The 21,613-nt window shown below is 38.4% G+C and overlaps 1 protein-coding gene across 5 annotated transcripts in view; it reads right to left on the reverse strand.

Moving 5' to 3' along the window:
• Positions 1 to 11,543, reverse strand: part of LOC111567581 (chloride channel protein 2) — a 218,277-nt gene extending 206,734 nt beyond the window's left edge. For 3 of the 5 annotated variants that reach the window (XM_023268793.3, XM_055012041.1, XM_035947503.2), the window contains exon 1: positions 11,296 to 11,542. In XM_023268793.3, coding sequence (XP_023124561.1) covers positions 11,296 to 11,346 — 51 coding nt within the window. In that variant the 5' untranslated portion in view covers positions 11,347 to 11,542. Of the gene's footprint in view, positions 1 to 11,295 lie in introns of all 5 variants that reach the window. The other 2 variants (XM_035947502.2, XM_055012040.1) reach the window with 1 other exon arrangement.
• Positions 11,544 to 21,613: the final 10,070 nt, after the last annotated feature.

Below are 21,613 nucleotides of genomic sequence, written 5' to 3' on the forward strand. Positions count from 1 at the left end.
GTTCTACCCCAAATCTGCTCTGAGCTATACAAGTTCAGAAAAATCTACCTCTCACATATATGGACAAGGGAAAAAATTAGACCAGTCATATAGGCTGGTCAGCATCAGTCTTGCACTTTAAAGGAGGGTTATGTTTTTTTGTCTGGACAGAAGCCGTTTTCATTTTTTGTGCCTTTCTTGTTTTTATTTGCACATTTTTGTTACTGATACGAAAGAGCAGGGTGGATTGAACCCAGTTTATCACTGCAGTGATTAGCTATGTTATGGCCCATTATGAAGGCCAGTCAGTCTTTTAGCCTTGTTCATTGGACTTAAACTAAAGGAGGACTTTGTTTACCATTCTGGAAGGTCTGGACTGAAACTTTGTGCCTTCCTTGTTCTTACTGCACACTACCTTAATGTTGCATGTGAACTGGTGTTTGAGACAATTACAAAAAAATAAATATGGCATTTTTTCTATAACTGAAGTTGAAGTAGTTTTCTTATTTTTCACAGACACATTTGGAAAGCCTTGTTACATTTGAGAATGCATCCAACGGGGCATTACAATAAAATTAGGCGTGATGTGTTAATTCCAAGGCAGGAGATATGTGATGTTACCGAAAATTAGTTAAATAGCCCACATATATCGGTATCAGTTGATATCGGAATCGGAAATTGAGAGTTGGACAATATCGGCTTATCGGTTTCTGACAAAAAAGCCAATATCGGACATCCCTAGTTATTAGGTTTAGGAAGGGTATTGTTTTCTCACAGGGGTGATAAAGGTTTTCAATAAATTTTCAATAAATCATCATTAGAAAATTGCATTTTGCGTTTTATGGGTTATTTCTGTCTAATATTAAATAAACATCGATATTACTTTGACCATGTGAAACATTTAGGAGTGATAAATATGCAAAAATAGAAGACAACATGAAATATTTTCTACAGCGCTATATGTTCACCTCAAGCTTTGAAACTCTGACCATGCATGACACCGACTTCTGACACCTTAATAATTCATAAAAAACTGAAAAATCCCCAAAATATCTGCATCTTAACTAAATACATTCAGCCTTTGTTATTGCTGAAGAACTGATTTCTCTGTCATAACTCACTGCATCCTTTCCTGTCTATGCTCTACTCTTCGGTTTCACAGCACAGCTCTGCCAGGGTCATGCACTGATCAGTTGTTCTGCCCACATTAAAATGCACACCATCAGATTTTATTTCCAGCAATCCAATTTTCACGGCGATCCCCAGTTGTCCTGCCCCCACAATCAGAACCTCAATCAATCCACTCTCTATCAAAAGTAAAATTCTAAAGCTACACCAATATCTCTGCTCCACCGCTGCTCCCTGTTTATGGTAAGACTGAGGGAAGCACTAAAGTGATTTCAAACAAGATGAACTCAAGCCTTCTTCTTTGTCTTGCATATCAACAAAAACATGCTTTTGAGTTGTTAGCTTACAAATCTCTACCTTTAACCAAACTGCAAGATTTACCAAAAAAATGTAACTGCAAAATTTCAAACAGAATGGAAATTGTTTTTCATTTTTAAGTAAAAGTGCTTCTTCGGCTTGATAGTAAAAACTAAATGTAACAATGTGATTTTACAAATACGTGAGTAATTTTTTACAGTTACATATGCATGTAGCAGGTTTTTAAGCTTACAGTGTATCCCATCACCATGTAAGTATTAATTAACAAAGTAGATTAAACAAAGTGGGCTGCACAGTGGCTTGGTGGTCAGCACTGTCGCCTTGCAGCTAGAAGATCCCCAGTTTGCGTCCCGGCCTGGGCCTGGGATCTTTCTGTATGGAGTTTGCATGTTCTCCCTGTGCATGTGTGGGTTTTCTCCAGGTTCTCCGGCTTCTTCCCAAAGTCCAAAAACATGCTGAGGTTAATTGGTGATTCTAAATTGTCTGTAGGTGTGAATGTGAGTGGGATTGTTTGTCTCTATGTGTAGCCCTGTGATAGACTGGTGACCTGTCCAGGGTGTCTCCTGCCTTCACCCTAAGTCAGCTGGGATAGACTCCACCCCCCATGACCCTAATGACGATTAAGCGGTGTATAGATAATAGATGGATTGGACAAATGTAAACCTGTGCTCGTTCACTGTGATTGATGCAATGCAATGCACTACATATCACTACAGGCTTGCAGAGACATGTGGGCGCCCACGGCTCAGTTTTGTTAAAAAGGTGCAGATGTGATATGTGGCACCATGGTGGACTTTAAAGCTTCTGATTTGCATTTGTGTCTTTGTTCCTGATGTCACCTTACTGTCAGTTAGATGCATCAAATTAATTTGATTAATTAAGATGTAGCTTTTAGCAAGTTGTAAAAAGTGCCAGAATTGAAAATGAAGGTATGTGCTTCCTCTGATGTTACTCAAAAAAAATCAACACTGTCAGTGACTTCTCAGCAACTGCTATCATAATTTACCTCAGAGATGCCCTTACATGCAACGGTGGGATGTAACTTTTACTCAAGTACTGTGCTTTAGCACTTATTGATGAATTTTCATACTACTTTCTGCTTTTATGCCACAAAAAATACTTAGAAACACTGCACTTTCATTGTTTTATGGAGGTGTTTTGGTTATTTAGCCTACCCTTGTGGATATATGGTACACTTTAAATTATTGCAACACTAACCAGTCAGTATAATGCTGTGCTCTTCAACAGCAGCACCATAAACTGAATCCTCCAAATGACCGCAGAGTTGCATCCAAACTACTTTAAGAAATTTACAGCACAAACTGAACAGTCGAACTTTGATGACAGGAAGATTTACTGGACTGCTACATGACACTGCTGTGGTTTTAGTCAACAATTAGCTAAACAATTATCTAAGCTGCAAAATAAGTGCAAATTACAGCTCAACCATTCGAAAATACCTAATCGCAATTTTTATCACAGATAATGCAATTCGATGTGTGGCTTAATTTTTTTGAAGTCAAGCTTCAGCTAAATATTACTGTGTAATAGATTTAAAACATGTGATGGCGCATTAGCACATGAGAAAAAATTGAAACGCATGATTGTCACCCAAAGAGGACAGCATGAGCCTGTAAAACCCTGAACAAGACAGTTTAAACCCTCGGTCAGATGCACTGGGCTGCATATATGGTATCTATGGTTTGGGATTGCATTTAAATTTGAAATGAATTAATTTGTCAGCATTGGGTCTGTATACACACGGCTGTTTGCCAAAGAAAGCTAGAAAGCTTTAGTTAGTTTATATTGTAAATTATTTAAAAAGTTACAAAATGAAAAGAAAAATGAAAATGAACTAAAGTACTGTATGAAGATGCAGACTGGAACATGTTTTGTCATAAGGTAAAAAAGCTTTAATTCTCTAGCTTCACTGAAGTGCATGTTTCATTTTGGCATAATGACATGAAGCTAGATCATTAATCTGATTTGTATTTTACAGTTTTTGCTACTGTTGGCTTTGCTCTGCACAGTGCTAATCTACTAATCGCCACTATCGAGGGTCATCACTGGACATGCATCTGTTTGCCTTGGATCTCTGTTTTCCATCTAGTCTCAAATCAATATTTGTTAAGCACATGAGAGGAGAAAGAAATAATTGTATAGCACTAGTCAAGAGACACAGCTCAACACTTAAAGCTAGCTCATGTGTTAATCTATTGACCCATCGAGTTTATTCTCTCGCTCCTTCTCTCCATCTCTTGGTGATTAATCATCGACACGACCCGGCCAGCGAGATCAATGCATCTTGGAACAAAGAGCAAGTCACACAAACACATCCCACTTTTGATTTTGCCTAAAAGCACAGTCAACATTTGTTCTGCATTGCTAAGTGTTTGCCAAATTCACTCTTATTATGAACAGTCCCTCATTAAGAGGCTTAGTTCTTTCGCTTTTGTGAAAATGTTTGGTCTGAAAATTCCACCACAACCATGAGCTCCGACTTAGGAAATCCATCATGGCTGTTTGTGCAGAAAGTAAATAAAGGCCGATAGGTCATTTTAGCAAAGAAAAACACCAAAGGAAAAGCATTTGTTGATCTTTTGGAACAGAAAGAGAAAACTTGTTCGAGGCTTTTGTTGCTTATCTGCCACTAGAGCCAGCCTACGTTATGCAAACAGCTCTTTCTCCACACTCTCAAAAGCTGAGGTCAAGGAGTTGTTGACCTGTCTTGCAGAAATAAAAAAGACTTTACCCACAAGGCGTAATAAAGTAGAAAGTTCAAGTAAAGGGAAATTTCCACTATGAATGCAGAGAAGCAGACATCAAAAGGACGCGGCCGTCGCTGCACAAAGCCTAATTACCACAGCAAGGCAAATAACACAGGGTTACAAATTACCCTGTGTCACAGCAAGACAGATGGCCACAGCACATACACCAACTCAAATGAACACAGGAGGAAATATGCACTCACAAATGATGAAGTTTCCACAGTTTTCTAGCGAGCAGTTTCACTTCCCTTCAGAAAGTTTACAGTCATTATTAGAACCAAAACACAATCCTGATCATAAACCAGAAGCTTGTTGTCAGAAAATATGCCTAACCATAACTTCCTTTCCCATTAAATATCCTGCATCAACAGCTACAACTCACAGGAAGCAGTTCTGTCAGGTAGACGTTACATTGATTCCGTAACAGCTAAAAAGGCTTGTACAACACAAATGAAATGTATTTACAGCTTGTAAGCGCCACTGTAAACGCATTTAAATCAGAGGTTACAGTTTGACTAAGTATTTGCTTATCTCTTCTGCCTTATGATTCTCATGAGAGGTACTGAACATGTAGACTCACTGAGCAGATAAAGCAAGTAACACCATCACATGGTCTAGAAAAACTGGCCAAAAGCCTCCAGACGTTGCATGTCACCCTCAGAACACAACATAACCCGGCACATTGAAACAGCTGACCATTAACAGCAGTGAGCCATTAAAACCAGCGAGTCACTGGGCTGACTGTCTACTAGGGCTGACAATTAATTAAAATATTGTCAATGTCCAAATTCTATGAGCTGCATTTTTTTTAAAAAAGGTTAAATGTGTCACAACATATCATTAAAATGAAGCATTGTGGTGTTATTGGGATTTACCGGTTTACAAATTCTATTCTGCAGATGTTAGGAAATGATGTTGTCAGGCTGCAGCTGTCAAGATAATTGCAAAAACATTTTATTTTTTTTTTGTACCTTGTTTGGTCCTATTGTCTAAAGCAGGGGTGTCAAACTCATCATAGTTCAGGGGCCACATGCAGTCCAATTTGATCCCAGTGGGCCGGACCAGTAAAATCACAGCAAAATAATTTATAAATAACAACAACTCCTAATCTTTCCCTTGCTCACATTTAAAGACTGAACAATATAGTATTTCACTTCATGATCAAAACGACAAAAAAGACCAAAAACATCAAAAACAAGACAAAATACAAAAACAAGACACAAAATGACAAAAGCGAGAAACAAAATGACAAAAAAATGAGACAAACAACACGAAATAAAACAAAAAAAGAGACAAAAAAGTTACAAAGTGGCAAAAATATGGACCAGCTACACAAGCAAGATAAAGAAAAGACGCAAAACAACAAATAAAGTAAAACATAAGATGACAAAAATAAGAGGAAAAACACAAGCGAGACAAAAAGGAAACACAAAATGACAAAAACAAGAAATGAAAACGACAAAAACATGAGAAAAGTCAGACAAGAAAGGACAAAAAAGACAAAATATTAGAAAAATGAGACAAAACACTACAAAAATGAGACACAAAAACAACAAAAGAACAATAAGCAATCTAGTATTGTACTTTATGATCAAAAACACTTGTCATGGTCCAGAAGTTGTTTTAAATGTACAGTTTTACAAATGTACAATTTGCAGTTGATGTCTTCTCTATAATTTTTACACTATACAAAGTCATCCCACGGGCCGGATTGGACCCTCTGGCGGGCTGGTTTTGGCCCACGGTCCCCATGTTTGACACGCTTAGTCTAAACATATTGGATGAAGAGGAGGAACAAGTCAGGACGACCAGTGATGAAGGAGGGGGATCACGGATGTTTTGACACAAGTCAGACGCAGCAACAGCAAGATGCTAAACACATGCATACTGCTAGTGCTGAACAATTAGGGGTAAATATTGAAGTGGGAATTTTTTATTTTTTTAGCGGTTATTGCAACTTATGATACAACTGAAAGTCTAGCTACAGTTCAATGTTGTAATAGATTTAAAATGTGTGACAGAGCACTATTGCATGAAGAACTTAACATATAAATTGTTTCCACAGAAGACAGAACGATTGTCACAAAAAACTAAAGTTGTGCAAAAGCTACCACAAGTTGTGTAATCTCTCCCATAGTTAAAAAAGAAGGAATAATTTTTTAAAAATCTGAAAAACACAGGACATTTCAGTAAATAATCTCTGACGCTGAAACAAGTAGGTCATTCATTTAAATATTTCACAAACTGCAATATAGTTAAAGTAATAAAACTAAAAAATGCCCTGATTTACACATGCTGCACAATGCAATGTGTAGTCTACCTTTCAGTGTTTGTACTTTTCTAATTGCATTGTTTTAAGGTTCCCATTTCCATTTAATGTTGAGTCTTACATCCTGCACATCGACACCCACCATTTCACAAAAACACTCCATGATCTCAGAGATGATCATCCTGCTCTAATGCTGGCGATTCCACATTCATTCTGATGAAAAGAGTTTTTCAGCGTTCGTACTTCAGGGGGAGGTGCTGCATCTGCTGCTCAGACTCCCTGCTGATGTGTGGGAGCGTATCTCCATGTAACCCTCTCAAACGTTTTGGTGCAGGACACTTGGATGAGCATGTGACTAGTACGGTATGGTATGTCTAATACGCTCTAATTGAAATTAATGACAGCCTAGTCTTGGCACGCACAGACGTATTTAAAGATAGAAGTTTCAAAGCTTCGACACAGTGGTGTAAAAGTTAAATTACACTAATCACGTTAGCGCCGCTCATTTGAGTATAGCCTCACGTAGCCGGTCGTAAACACAAATGAGACAGAGTCAGAAGAGGTGGCTTTTTAAAGAATTGGTCTGGAACTGATGCAGCTAAGATATGTCCCCACAAAAAGCAAAAACAGCTGGAATCGCTGCAAGTCAAACAAAGCTGATCTGCAGCAATATGGATTTTTCTGTTCGATTTAAGTGATTCAAGCTACTCGCATGTAAATATTTGCTGATCTGATTATTCATCTGTAATAATAAAATTGAATATTTTGGGACGTTGATTGGACATAATATGTCATCTTGGCCTTTGGGAAGCTGTGACAGGCATTTTACACCATTTTAAGCCTTCCCTTCTTACGGTTTTAATGCACACTAAATATGAATTTAATGTATTTTTCAAAACAACAGCCTAAACACTAAGCGCGTAGATGTGATGACTGTTTTAAGTCGGGTCTTGCAGCATTTCAACAGCAAAAGTTGCAAAATAACAAATGGTATAGAACTTGTTTATACCAAAAAAAAAAAAAAAGTGTTTTATTTCAGGTGGACGCATATTTTCATTTTTTTACTGACTTCAAGAGGCCTGCTGCTCTGTGTACATATCACCTCCAGCCTTTCTGGCACTTTCCAAAGAAACTTTTTAGGGTTTTCCTTCAGTCAGAGTGCTTCAGAAGCAACAAACCTTTTTAATTTGGCAGACTTTTTTTGCTCGAAAAATGGCAGGACTGGATAAGGTTAACTGAGAAAATTATTGATAGATTACACAATAATAAAAGTATGCACTTGTAAGGATAGTACAGTTTCCATGATGGAAAGCACAGAAGACATTACGCATCTTTTGTCACAGTCATAGCAGCAATCACTATGCAAACTGATGTGCTAAATTAGTGGCATGCCCCTTTAAGAGGCTCACATGTCAATAACATCCCATGCCTGGCACTATTATGGTCATCCAGTTAATTATTACGAAACGTGCATGCGGCTTTGCAAGTGAATAGGAGCAATAGTGGGCTACAGGACGGCCTTTTATTACTTGGGGAAATGCCACAACAAATGAAAAGGTCATAAATATTAGCGTCTCACATCTGAGCAGGTCCAGCTGAGTCAACTGTACAACAACTAATAAAATGTTACCTTGAATCACTTGAAAACAGAACAGTAAAAATATAAAATTAAAAGCAACTAAATTAAAATCAACAGCAAACAGGTGCCTGTCTGGCATATTGGCTACCATTTTGAAATTGTCCAAAAAATGACATATAAATACAAGTTTCTGATTAAAAAAATAATAATAAATAAATAAACAATCTTTATCATTTGTTTTAATTGCTATCAGTACACGAGTTTATTACAAATGGTTCACAGATTAATTATCTGCTAGATAATGTAGTGTGTGGCTGACCTTGGTTTTTGAAGGCCACTATTACTTATTAAGCTAACAGAGGAACCTGCAGGTGGAATTCGACACTAAATTTAAATTAAATTAAATAAGACGTTGTTTGCTGACAGGCTGAGAAACAAACACTGTATGCACAAGTTGCTTGCATACAGTGGTGGAAAAAAAAGTTTTCGGACACCCTTAAAATTTTACACAATCTCAAATATTATCGCGAAATATTTCTGGAAAAATATTTTTTGTGTTTCAAAAGGTGTTGCTGCATTAGACAGACACAAACAAATACAAATGATATTTATTTTGTTTATTGTTTACAAGAAAAACTAACAGAACTAAATTCTACCAAAATGACCCAATACTCAAAATGTCTTATTTTTATGGAACCAATTAATTTTTAGTTTTTAATGGCTTTTTTGGATTTGATTAGTATTATGGCTGTGATTGTACTTAAAAAATAAAATAAAATAAAATAAAATAAAATAAAAAAATAATAATAATAATAATAATAATAATAATAATAATAATAATAATAATAATAATAATGGCACCTGAAGACCTAAGAGTGATTCTTAATGCAATATACATGCAAACGTACTGGGGGGTCTGAAAAATTTTTCCACCAACAGGCAGACAGTGAATCATCATATACTACCCAAACAAGCACAAATCTGACTTCAAGTTCTAGCAGAAATGATCAAAAATCTGCCTTATGCAAATACAAAATAATGCAGCAGTCTGATGTTAACCGACAATATGTTGAGGGTGATTTCACTCTGCAAACGCTCCATACTCCTCGCCCTGCCAGCCTCTCTGCTTAGCCAGCCTTTCAGCCTCTCTCACAGCCAAACTACACTGGCCTCTTTGAGCATCTACTGCCCACAACAAAACCCACACAACCACCATGGCTGCCAGTATCGCACAAAGACACCATGTTACTACAACCCACGGTGAGGAGCTGGGGGCCAGAGAGAGAACTCATTTATGTTAAAAGAGGTTATTCTCACTCTGTAGCTATTTTTATTTGATTCTATTTAGATGCTTTCACAAGTTCATTCCTGCAACAATCATCCAAACACAGCAGAGCAAGCTGAGATTAACAGAAAAGGTGGATGGATTTTTTTTCTGTTTCCCTTTCAGAGAGCCGGAGGGCCGAGCACGAGACCCCGCCACGGTGACGGAGCGTCCAGTGCTGAATCAGCGGGTCGCAAGTTGTGTAATCTCTCCCACAAACACACACAGCTTAACAGCACACAGAGAGGCGGGTGGAGAGGGGGGTGTGTATGCATGTGTGTTGTAGGGGGGGTGCTCTTTACAAAGAAACTTTTTCAAGAAAAGGAAACAGAGGCCCAAAGAAGTGTAACAGTTGTGGCTCTTCTTAATTTAAAGCCTCGATGCCACTGAATGGGTCCAGTTGGCCTATAAAACCAGTCCCTTCAAATAGCAGATTCTTTAGGCTTGACAGAAGTTTTGTGAGGAAAAGTTCAACGAGACACTTAGACACACACGCACACACAGCAGGGGGGGACTCTCAATCCAAACCCCACCCGGAATCACTCTGTACACAAGATGCATGCTTCATACTCTGGCATGTGCAAATCTGTGCTCCTCAAAGTGGGATCCATAGGAACCTCAGGAGGTCCTGTAGGGCCAGCGTACTTTCTCCAAATCGTGATTTACTAAACCTGAATGAAAATGCATGACATGCACATGTAAGACTGTAATCTTTCATTTCTCCCCCAACATGCTGATCATCCGTGTTTGACAATTAACTGCAAAAACAGTAGGACAAAATTGTGAAGTTGGCATCTGCAGGCCCTGATCTGTAAATCAGAGAGCCCCCTGCTGTCTAACACCATGATCCAACTTCTAAGCTGCGTGCAGATCTTCCATGAATCCCAACAACTGCATGCTTATCATGCAACGTACTGTATGCTACAGGAAACAACCCTATAGTAACTTATAAACCACAAACAGACAGACATTCCTCACACACGTGGGCCCTGTTGGATGGCATAACAGTGGACACCTGTGCAACTGCATGCCATCTTACAGAACATTATGCATGCACATGTACGCAGCAACCCAGCAACTGAACAAAAATGAACCGATCTATGGTCAGATGACGGTGCCTTACACGTGCAGTAACCCCTACAACTACTGTATGGTTTGTGTGATACCATTCTGTTCATGCATCCAATGTATATTTTATTCTTAGTAGCACATAGGACAGAAAACTTGCCAACGTATTGTTGGGATTTTTTAAGTAAAAGTCAAACCGGGCTTTAAAGAGCTTTGTAATGTGCCTCTTAAAGCGCCTGATTTTACAGTGGAGTCTGGCCAAAGTCTCTTCACACAGGGGAGGGCTACCTGTAGATAGCCAGATCCAGATGTTGTGACAATAGGCACCTTTGCTACCTGTGCCGTTGTAAAGCTGAGCCAAATATGATCAGTGTGTGGTCTTGAGCTATTTAGAACCGTGTCTTTAGCTACTTCTGTCACCTCACAAGCACACTAAGGGACAATTAAGGACTTAGGGACGCATAAACCATACACAGCCGCTTCCTACACCACAAACCTCGGCCACATTCACGTGAGAGCAGAAGGGGCTGAAGCTCGTTTAAAATCAGACAACTTTTACTTCACGCTTCCTTTTTGACAAACATTCGCACTCCAGAGGAAGTTTCCAAAATCCCACTGTCACTTTGATTAATTCGGCACACATACGGGGCATTGAAGCTCATTCATTTCACTTATATGACAACTTTTGAGCCCAGTTTGCGCACATTGCTCGCTATCGTTAGCTAGTACCAGTGACGTGCACTTAACCAACGAGACGAGGCTGTTGGGAGGTTTGTCCGTGGAGTCTGGCTGCTCTTTCCACGCAAGAGAAACACAGTGACAGGAGTGGACAAAGTTCAGACTGGCAACAAGTGAGACTTACCAGAGTTTGTTCATACTGCAGCGCCCGCTGGTCCGAGCCGTCCCCTGCCATGGCTCTGCTCCGTCTCTAGCCGGCGACTGGACGAAGGTTTGCAGCTTGAAGTGAGGACAAACCGACAGCGATATGTGCCTGAGAGCTCACTGATTAAAGCATCGGAGGAGCTCAGCCGCTGGACAGGAGTTCACAAGGGGAACTCCAGATAAAGAGTGCGCCCTGCTTACAGTAAATTCCTTCATTTTATAGTCTCAAGTCCCCAGTAAGATATACACAGCGAGGCGGGACTTGTGGTTTGAAGTGAATCGACCCTCCCATCGAGAAGCACTGTCAATCAGAGCAGAGGGAACTGGCTCTCTGGGTTGATTGAAGCTGCTCAGAAATATGGCTCTCACATTTAGTTTTTGATAGTTTTCTTTGGAGAAAAAGAGAGAGAAAAGCCAGAAATAGCTTCTAATATGGCATTTGTGATGATTCACCTGAGTCCAGGTGCACTGAGCCTTCACTACACCTGGAGTGTCAGCAGGCCTGTTGGGTCATTCCACAACTGGAGGACATTTCACATCCCATCCATCAAATTTCAAATAATCCATGTAAAAAATACTGAAACATGCAGTTGTTGAGTAAATGTACTTGTCCTGAGACCAAATCTTAAAAAAACAAGGAGAAAAGAATGTTTGAACATATTTTTAAAGTACCAAATAAGTCTAGAGTTCCCCCCTAAATGTTATTTTTCTCTTGCCCCATCTCCCTGATGACCAAACTGAATTTTAAATAGAACTGTTAAAATTAAATTCAAATCTCCTTTTTTGCTATTGTTTTTTTCATTGATGTCTTTTGTAATTGTGGGAACATTTTTTTAAATTAACATAATATTTAAAATAATAATTATTATGCATGGAACGTGTGTCCCACAACAACCCTGTTAGCATAACCTTTTTAGCTGGTAGAAGAAGAAGAAGAAAACAGTGAATCAAATGAAATGCTGGAATTAACATCATCAAACAGTTTTCTAAAAGAATAGTTAGAGCAAAGCTATGTCCTCTCTTCTAGTTTTCATATTCTCATAATATTGTCAGCCTTGACTAAATGTCTCACTCTACCTCATGCAACCCTGTTATGCATATTATCAGGATCAGACTAATTCTTTTTATTTTTTTCTTGACTTTTTCAATCAGTTTGTCCTCTTGCTCAGCAGTAACAGCTAGCTAAATATCTAGCTTCTACTGCTGAGAAAAAGCTAACATTAGCATGGATTAGCAACCCTGTTAGTGTGATTAGAGTAGGGTTAGCAAACAACACATAAAATATGGAACAGAAATGGTACCATTGATGTGTCAGCTGAGCCAGTCAAACCTTTGACAGTATTATTGATGAATATGTAGCAGAAAATAGGAAAAGAGAAGGTTTATTTTTCAAAAATTTTGAAGCCCAAATGTCCTCCAATTCTGGAATGACCCATGTAGCCCTTCCTTGTTTCATTTAGGGTAAACAAGAGTAAGATGTCCCCCCACCATATTTTTCAAAATATATATTTTTTTAATCACAATATTCATATACAATATTTTCTTTACTGTTAACATAAGAGTTATGTGAAGCACTATTCATTAATTTGAACAAAAAATAACAAAAAATTTTCATATATGAAAATGTCAAAGTAGGACTTTAACAGAAGGCACCCAAAAAAGCCTCTCATAGACATTCAGCCTTGCTAATATTAGATTTCTGATAAATTATGTACACTTTCTTCTAATACAGTTACATAAAAGCTAACCAACAGCAAAAAAAAAAAAAAAAAAAGCTATTGTAATTCTGATAGGCTAACTAACTAACTTTAGGTTAAGCTAATAACGTTACACTACATTAGCTTGATGTAGCACCATCTAGCTAGCTTGAACGCTACCATAGGCTAAAGATCCCTGCTGATTTCGGCTGTCGTGATCTTAAATAATTTATGTGTTATCTAACATTTATGTTGCACACAAAGTCAGAGTAACATCAAATTTTAAAAATATATTTAATTTTGTACCTAGATAGCAGATTTGTGTTGCTCAAATTGACTCATGAGGTAAGATTACCCAAAACGTCTCTTCCCCATAGGTCCATCTTCCACCACAACCTGTGGAGGAAGCCCTTTTTTTAAGATTTTACAATTAGTTGTATAATAACAAAGCTGTCTTTTGTAATTTAATAACTCTCTGCTCACTGAAGCATACATCTTATGTACATATTATAGTGATATTCCCAAAAATATACACTACCATTCAAAAGTTTGTTGTCACCCAGACAATTCCATGTCTTCCATGAAAACTCACACTTTTATTCATGTGCTAACATAATTGCACAAGGGTTTTCTAATCATCAATTAGCCTTTCAACACCATTAGCTAACACAATGTAGCATTAGAACACAGGAGTGATGGTTGCTGGAAATGTTCCTCTGTACCTCTATGTAGATATTCCATTAAAAATCAGCTGTTTCCAGATAGAATAGTCATTTACCACATTAACAATGTCTAGACTGGATTTATGATCCATCCATCCATCCATTATCTATACACCGCTTAATCCTCACTAGGGTCGCGGGGGGGCTGGAGCCTATCCCAGCTGACTCGGGCGAAGGCAGGGGACACCCTAGACAGGTCGCCAGTCTGTCGCAGGGCTACATACAAAGACAAACAAGCACTCTCACATTCACACCTACGGGCAATTTAGAATGATCAATTAACCTCAGCATATTTTTGGACTGTGGGAGGAAGCCGGAGTACCCGGAGAAAACCCACGCATGCACAGGGAGAACATGCAAACTCCATGCAGAAAGATCCCGGGAAAGCCGGGACGCGAACCAGGGACCTTCTTGCTGCAAGGCGAAAGTGCTAACCACTACACCACTGTGCAGCCCGGATTTATGATCCATTTAATGTTATCTTCATTGAACAAAACTGCTTTTCTTTTTTAAAAAAAATAAGGACATTTCTATGTGACCCCAAACTTTTAAACTGTAGTGTAGGACCTTTACAGTACGACTGCAGTGAGGGTTGTCTTCTCCAGGTTATAGAGGAAGATGTGCCTTGTCAGGATTTTGTATTTAGATTTAAGTCCATTATGGTTGAATAGCCCACAAAATTTATTCGGTTAAACACATTTCTTGTGTACATGTCAAATTGATATTTGAAATATGTATATATTTTAATAGAATAGAAAATAGACACTGTGTTTAAGGGAGGTCAGTTATCCTGAAGGCACACTGCCAGGGTCCTGGAACTGGCTCAGCTCAATGGAATGCAGTCATTTTAAAATTTATCACATACACATATGTTTTCTTGCTACAGGCTGAAATGTCTACTCTGAAAACAGTACGCCATGCTCAGTTCAACTCCTGCTTGAAAATATATGATGGACTTGCTCTTTAAGTTGGAACTCCAACTAGGAAACTCGGGTCAGTTTCAGACTCTGAGAAGCAAATGTTCTGACATCGTTCAATACTGTAGCCTGTACAACAGGAACTTAGGTCATATTAGTGATGACAAAGAGTATCTGAGACATTTTATGTTAACAGCACCTGGTAGACTACAGTGTGTAATATTCAAAATAAATTGCTAAAACAAAATGGTAAGTTTAGATGTTATTGTATCCATCATTTATCCTCCAGACTTTGGCAGCCCTACTCATCTCTGGACTGTTAATCTGTCCACATTATATTAATTTTGCATTCCTTATGTGTTATCTTGAGCGAAATAAGTAGTCAGTGCCATGGCTGGGCATTCTCACCTTGAAACTGCAATGTTTTGATGACAGTCTCTAAATCACAGATTCTGATCTCCAGGGTTTCATACATAACAAACCAAGGGAACTAATTCTGTCAAGCTGCAGGGTGGGACTTTCTGTACCATTATGTTTTCTTTAGAGTTAGTTTCTCGTTTGAACATGTATGGCTGAAGAACTCCAATGTTATAACTTGACACTGTAGAGAAGTTTTACAGTGTTTTAACAAAGTTGTAGATGCACTGGTATGCTGAGCTGCAATGAGTGGCGAGGGGTGGGAGGAGATAGAGACAGAGACTTAAAGATCAGCACATTCTACAGGAAACAGAGTCTGGACACAGGAAATCTCAATAACTATATAATTTTTTGCCTCCAAAGATATATGAAATATGGCTTTGTCGAAAGAAGAAAGAGTTGAACTGGTACTTCTGAGTGAACATGAAGGATGGACATATGGAAAGACAAGGTTAGGGTTAGGGAAGTGATAATTTTGGGGCTAGCATGAATTTTAGCCATGACCAATTCTTTAGTTTGGGCTGATACATTTAGTCATCCAGAACAGGGATTGTCCATGACACTGCCCATTTCTTTAAACTTTTTAACCACCTTCACCACCGTGGAAACACCAAGTGGAATCCTCCTTGGATGATGTGCATTAAATTCATCTGCTGTCTTTCCATATGTCCATCCTTCACGTCCACTGAGAAGTACCAGTTCAACTCTTTCTTCTTTCCACAAAGCCATATTTAATCTGTGGAGGCAAAAAATTTAGAGTTAATGAGATTTCCTACGTGTCCAGACTTTAAGGACACCCTGTAGAGTTACATCCGAGACATTTTAAAGTAGAAATGGATTCTTTCATGGAATAAACTGCTAAGTATATAACTTTGATACATAGAGATGAGTTTATAGGAGAGGGAATTTAAGCTGTCTGGTGGATCCCAGAACCGGCTTTGGGAAGGCAAATTTAAGTACAGTACAGGGTGACAGGTGACAACAATAAATACATAAAGATGGAGTCTTCAATTTTATAGAAAGATTGGTGATATTTAGCTAGTTAATATTTAAATGTTTAGTATGCGCTAGATTTACCATCCTTCTCTCTCCCACGTTCTCCTTTCTCTCTTTGTAAGCTTCCCACTGACAGAGCCAGGACTGTGTACCAACACCGGATCTTTTTTTCAGGGCACACAGAATAGGCAGCTAATTGACCGTGAAAAGATTTTCACTGAACTTGACAAAAAGAAAGGCATCAATGACTTTTCAATGACATTTCATTTTGAGTATCATTTTGCAATACGATACACCCACATAGGAATAGAAACACATTTAAAACATTATGCCTTGAAATCAAAGTCAGAAAAATATTGCCTCATAATGAATCCACAGTTTCAATGTGAAATTCTGTGAATACATTAAATTAGACTGAATCATAATGTGAAAAATGAATGATTAGATAGAGTCTTATTACCCACACACACACTCACACACGATGCATTCACTGACTGAGCTGCTGCAGAGAGCATTTTGATCTGTAACTCTTGAACTTTTCAAACTTTTACATGCTCACCCAGTTCTCAAGATATCAACCTTTGACCAGCTAAATAAAGGATATCTCCTCCTGAGGTCAAGCATCTGTTTAATTTAATTTGTCTTCACAAACCTGATACTGAGAAACTTAAGTGTTTGATGTTCTCTTGCAGTGACGGTAAACAAATACAGGGAACCTATTCATAGCTGTCAGCAGGGAGTTCAACATGAGATGGAACTTACAAAAATACACACTTAAGCTCACATTCAAACAAAATGTGTGTGCATGCTGTTGGATAGAGCGGGTTAATCATTAGAATAGTACTGCTTTGTGTGGATCTCGTTTGAAAGTGCCACCTTTTGTAGTTTAAGCCTGCGTCTTGTGGAGCTGCTGCTTTCAAGGTTGTGGAATAGTTTATATCCTTGTAACTCATAACTCACTATGGAAAAAGACTGGAGGTATGAGACAAGCTGAAATACTGATGATCAACAACAACTACACATTATCTGGATCTGGTTTGGGATGGTAGCAGGCTAAAACATTTCTTGCAGAATTAATTTTCCCAGCCACATCCTCCAACTCTTCTTGGAGTGTCTTAAAGATGTCCTCAGGCCACATGGTTATATTGATGCTTTCTCCTTTTTGAACATCTCCTGAATATTTCCACAATGCGATGGCCATTAGGAATCCTTCTTGGATGCTCGAACCATCTCAAGTGTTTTCTTTTAATATAGAGAACTGGCATCCACTGCATTGGACAACTCAAGATGGTTGTATAAGGAGCTACAAAAGAAAAGCAGCCACTCGTTTGCACAGTTAAAAATGTCTGGTCATTTGCCAAAGCTGGTGATCATAAGCAAGAGTTGGAGCCCCTCCGGCATGAGAACTGATCTGTAGTTCAATCGAATTTCATTCACAGACAGCACGGCCAGATGGATGCCTTGTTTATCATCAGGCCACATTGTGCTTAAATTATACACCCCAGCCTGCAGTTATTGCTTTACATTCTCGCTTTGCTCTGTGAAATAGAAAAACAATGGGCTGAGCCTTGCTACCAACAATTTCCACCCTCATTAATGCTTTGTCGGAGAAAATACAAGCAGCCAGCCCATTTTGGAATCTTGTGGTATCTTTTTATCCTCCGTAGTCTGCATGTTTGGTCATATTATAGATGAGGTGTATGTTAGCCATGCAATAAAGCTCAGTAGGATGTGTTGCTACAGTGAAACCCTTTAATACTAAAACCAAATTTACTAATGAACCAGAAACTGAATCTCCTTCAGTTGGACCAGGATTTTGGTGGAGGGCACAATACGCCATCTATAGGCGTAAAGGAAAATAGCTTCAATTTTGTCAGCAATGACCCTCATCCCACACACTCAACCATAAACCACGTTACATTGCCTAATATGTACACTGGAAGAGCTACAGGTAATTTTAAACATTCATTCTCTCCATAGTAGCTGTGAAGTGATAGATCTATAGAGGGACTGTGCTTTGAGAAATGGGGTTAAAACTCACAGCATTCATTCAGTGTGAAACTGCATTAGAGCTATTGGAACTTATGTGAGGCTTAAGCAGTCTGAGTTCAGCAAATCGTGTGAGAGTTCGAGTCTTTTATGGTTTTCTTTGTGTATTCCAAGACACAGTTTCCTCACTGAGCCATGGTGGACAGAGACATGCAGACACAAAACACCCCAATTACACCTTCAAGCAACTGCCAATGTAAGATTCAGTCGGGCCTCATATTAGGTTTGGCTAAACTTGCAGAATGTGGACTGAAAATCTCCTAAATACTAACAGTGTAGGTGCTTCATGAAGGGCAGTATTCAGATGTGATGACTGTATAGCAGCCATGTTAATGTAATCCTGAAGGATAGTTTCACAGTTTTTCAAGTCTGTCTTAAAACAATAATCAGTAGCTTATATGAGAGACAAATGTTGCCCATATTGCAATCATTCCTTCTGTTCATATAAGTCATTAAGGAATCCCTTCCGAGTGTGCTTTTATTGTAAGTGATCGCGGCAGATCCACAGTCTTCATTCTGTCTAAAAAAAAAAAAAAAAAAATACAAGTTCAATAACTGAAAGTTAATCTAAGACCACAATTAGCACTCAGACAGATTTTGTTCCTCATCACTGACACTGGAAGTGTTTTATGAAAGGATTTCTTGAGGACCATTATGAACTATTTGAGAACTCAAACTCCTGAGTATTATTGAATGGGCTTTAAGATTGGTGTGAAAATACTAAAATTAAAAGTACAGTTATTCCTTATTGTCAAAGTGTACATTGACTTCAGAATATTTGTCCCCCAAGCTGCAGCCCATGGTTCATTGTATTCTGGCAGAGCTCCTGTTGTGACCATTAAGGCACTGACCACAACCTAAAGACTTCATCCTCAGGTCTAAACCATCCAGGGTGTATGGGGAGAGGATTTAACATTTAATGGATGAGTTGTAGTTAAATTGTGTCAACATTTTTGTTCCAGATAGATACACAACCGTTCAAAAGTTTGGGGTCACCCAGACAATTTCATGTTTTCCATGAAAACTCACACTTTTATTCATGTGCTAACATAATTGCACAAGGGTTTTCTAATCATCAATTAGCCTTTCAACAGCATTAGCTAACACAATGTAGCATTAGAACACAGGAGTGATGGTTGCTGGAAATGTTCCTCTGTACCTCTATGTAGATATTCCATTAAAAATCAGCTGTTTCCAGCTAGAATAGTCATTTACCACATTAACAATGTCTACACAGGATTTATCATTCATTTAATGTTATTTTCATTGAAAAAAATGTTTTTCTTTCAAAAATAAGTACATTTCTAAGTGACCTCAAACTTTTGAACAGTAGTGTAAATATAATTTCATTCTGACTTGTCAAAACTACAGTTAGTAACATCTGTAATTCAGTTTTGACTTTTTAAAATAATGATTACATGTATCTCAAATGTCATTATGACTATCTGAATTGTTGTGCGTGACGCTGCTTATGCGAGGCTTCCCATTGGATATTGGTCTGGCAAAGCCTTTAAACAGCTTTTTGCAAAACTATTGGCAGTTAGTGAGGTGGATAAGATCAGTAGGAAATGCCTTGAAATTAGAAGAGCTTATTAGCGAAGGCCTAACTGACAGGAATTTGTGGAGAGCAAGAACTTCATGATTTAAAGACTTTAAATTTACAGCATAGTATTTGTGTTTTTTGTCTCCAAACACACTTTAGGACTCACAACAAAGTCTGGATAGTCTCAAAACGTTAATATCCTAGTGGTGAAACACCTTGTCATATGTGGTCACAGTTGCAGTGCCATAGTGTGTTTGAAGCATGCCACCTCTGATGAATCCACAGATATCTGCAATGTCATTGGGTCTCAAAATTCTAATTCACAATATCTGTAATTACATTCTGACTAGTTCATTATTCCAGTTCATTATTTCTACAGATTATTCCAACAGCTTGAAACTTAATTTAGGATATTGATGAAGAACAACATAGATATGTTGATTTAAGGGGAATTAAATACATCTTGAATTATAATTATGATCAGTCAGAATTAAACTGTAGATATTTGAAACTGGAATTACAGCCAGTTATAATTCAGTTACAGAGATCACCAGCTGACATTGTGGATATCCGCAGCCCGTACACATGAACAGTAACTGTGAAATCGTATATTCTGGAAAGAAGGACGATGTGGATATCAGAAACGTTGAATTATGGAAACATGCAATACATATCTATTCTAGTCAACTGACCCAGGACTTTGTGGACTGGTGCCAGCGGAACTGCCTCCAAATCAACTCAGGGAAGACTAAAGAGCTGGTGGTAGACTTCAGCAGGCGCAGTCGCACTCCCCCTACATCGGTGAACATCCAAGGCATGGACATTGAGAGAGTGGACTCATTAAAGTACCTGGGTGTTCACCTGAACAATAAACTGGACTAGTCAGACCACACTACAGCACTTTACAGGAAGGGTCAAAGCAGACTATCTACTAAGGAGACTGAGGTCTTTTGGTGTTCAGGGGGCACACCTGAAGACTTTTTATGACTCTATGGTGGCATCACTCATCTTTTATGGAGTGTTCTGCTAAAGGAAATTTGATTGGCTGGTCAAGAAGGGCAGCTCTGTCCTGGGGAGCCCCCTGGACCCAGTGCAGGTGGTGGGAGAAAGGAGGATGCTAGCCAAGCTAACATCCCTGATGGACAGGTACTCCCACCCCATGTACGACACTCTGAGGGTAGTGGACAGCTCCTTTAGTGACAGACTGATCACCAGTGTGTGAAGGAGCGTTACCGCAGGTACTTCCTTCCTGCTGGTATCAGACTCTATAATCAGTACTGCTCCCATCAGACCACACACACTCACTTAGTGACAGATAGCCAACTGTCATGTACAAATCCACCTAAGTGCAATTCATCTGTGTATATATTATTACATTTCTGTTGTTAGTATCCTTGTGTTCTTCTGTTTTTCTGATTTATATTGTATATATAGTGTATATATCTCATGTCTTTCATTTATAGTTGTTTTCTTGATTTTTCTTACTGTAACTTTCCTGCTGTGATGTTGCAAATTTCTTCTTGTGGGACTAATTAAGCATATTCTATTCTATTCTATTCTATTCTATTCTATTCTATTCTATTCTATTCTATTCTATTCTATTCTATTCTATTCTATTCTATTCTATTCTATTCTATTCTAAAAATGTTAAACAACTTTCCATAAGAGCTGGTCACAACTCACAGATCAAATGAAAACAACACACCAGACCTACATCAAAAAATTAACAAATTCAAAGAAGCAAAAAAAGGTTTTCACATCTGCATTAAAACTGAAACTAGGACGTTAGGTTTCATGTACGTGTATTTTTGATGCATATAAATTTAGCATTTTCGTGACTAACCCTAACTAAACATTCACTCTCAAAGCATCCATATTCCTACCATGACTGCTTGTTAATCGATCACATGAATTGAGAGAACATTGTGCTGTTGCCAGTGTTTGTGCTCTCTTTGTT

This window comes from Amphiprion ocellaris, chromosome 7, assembly GCF_022539595.1.
Source record: "Amphiprion ocellaris isolate individual 3 ecotype Okinawa chromosome 7, ASM2253959v1, whole genome shotgun sequence".
Classification (NCBI taxonomy): domain Eukaryota; kingdom Metazoa; phylum Chordata; class Actinopteri; family Pomacentridae; genus Amphiprion; species Amphiprion ocellaris.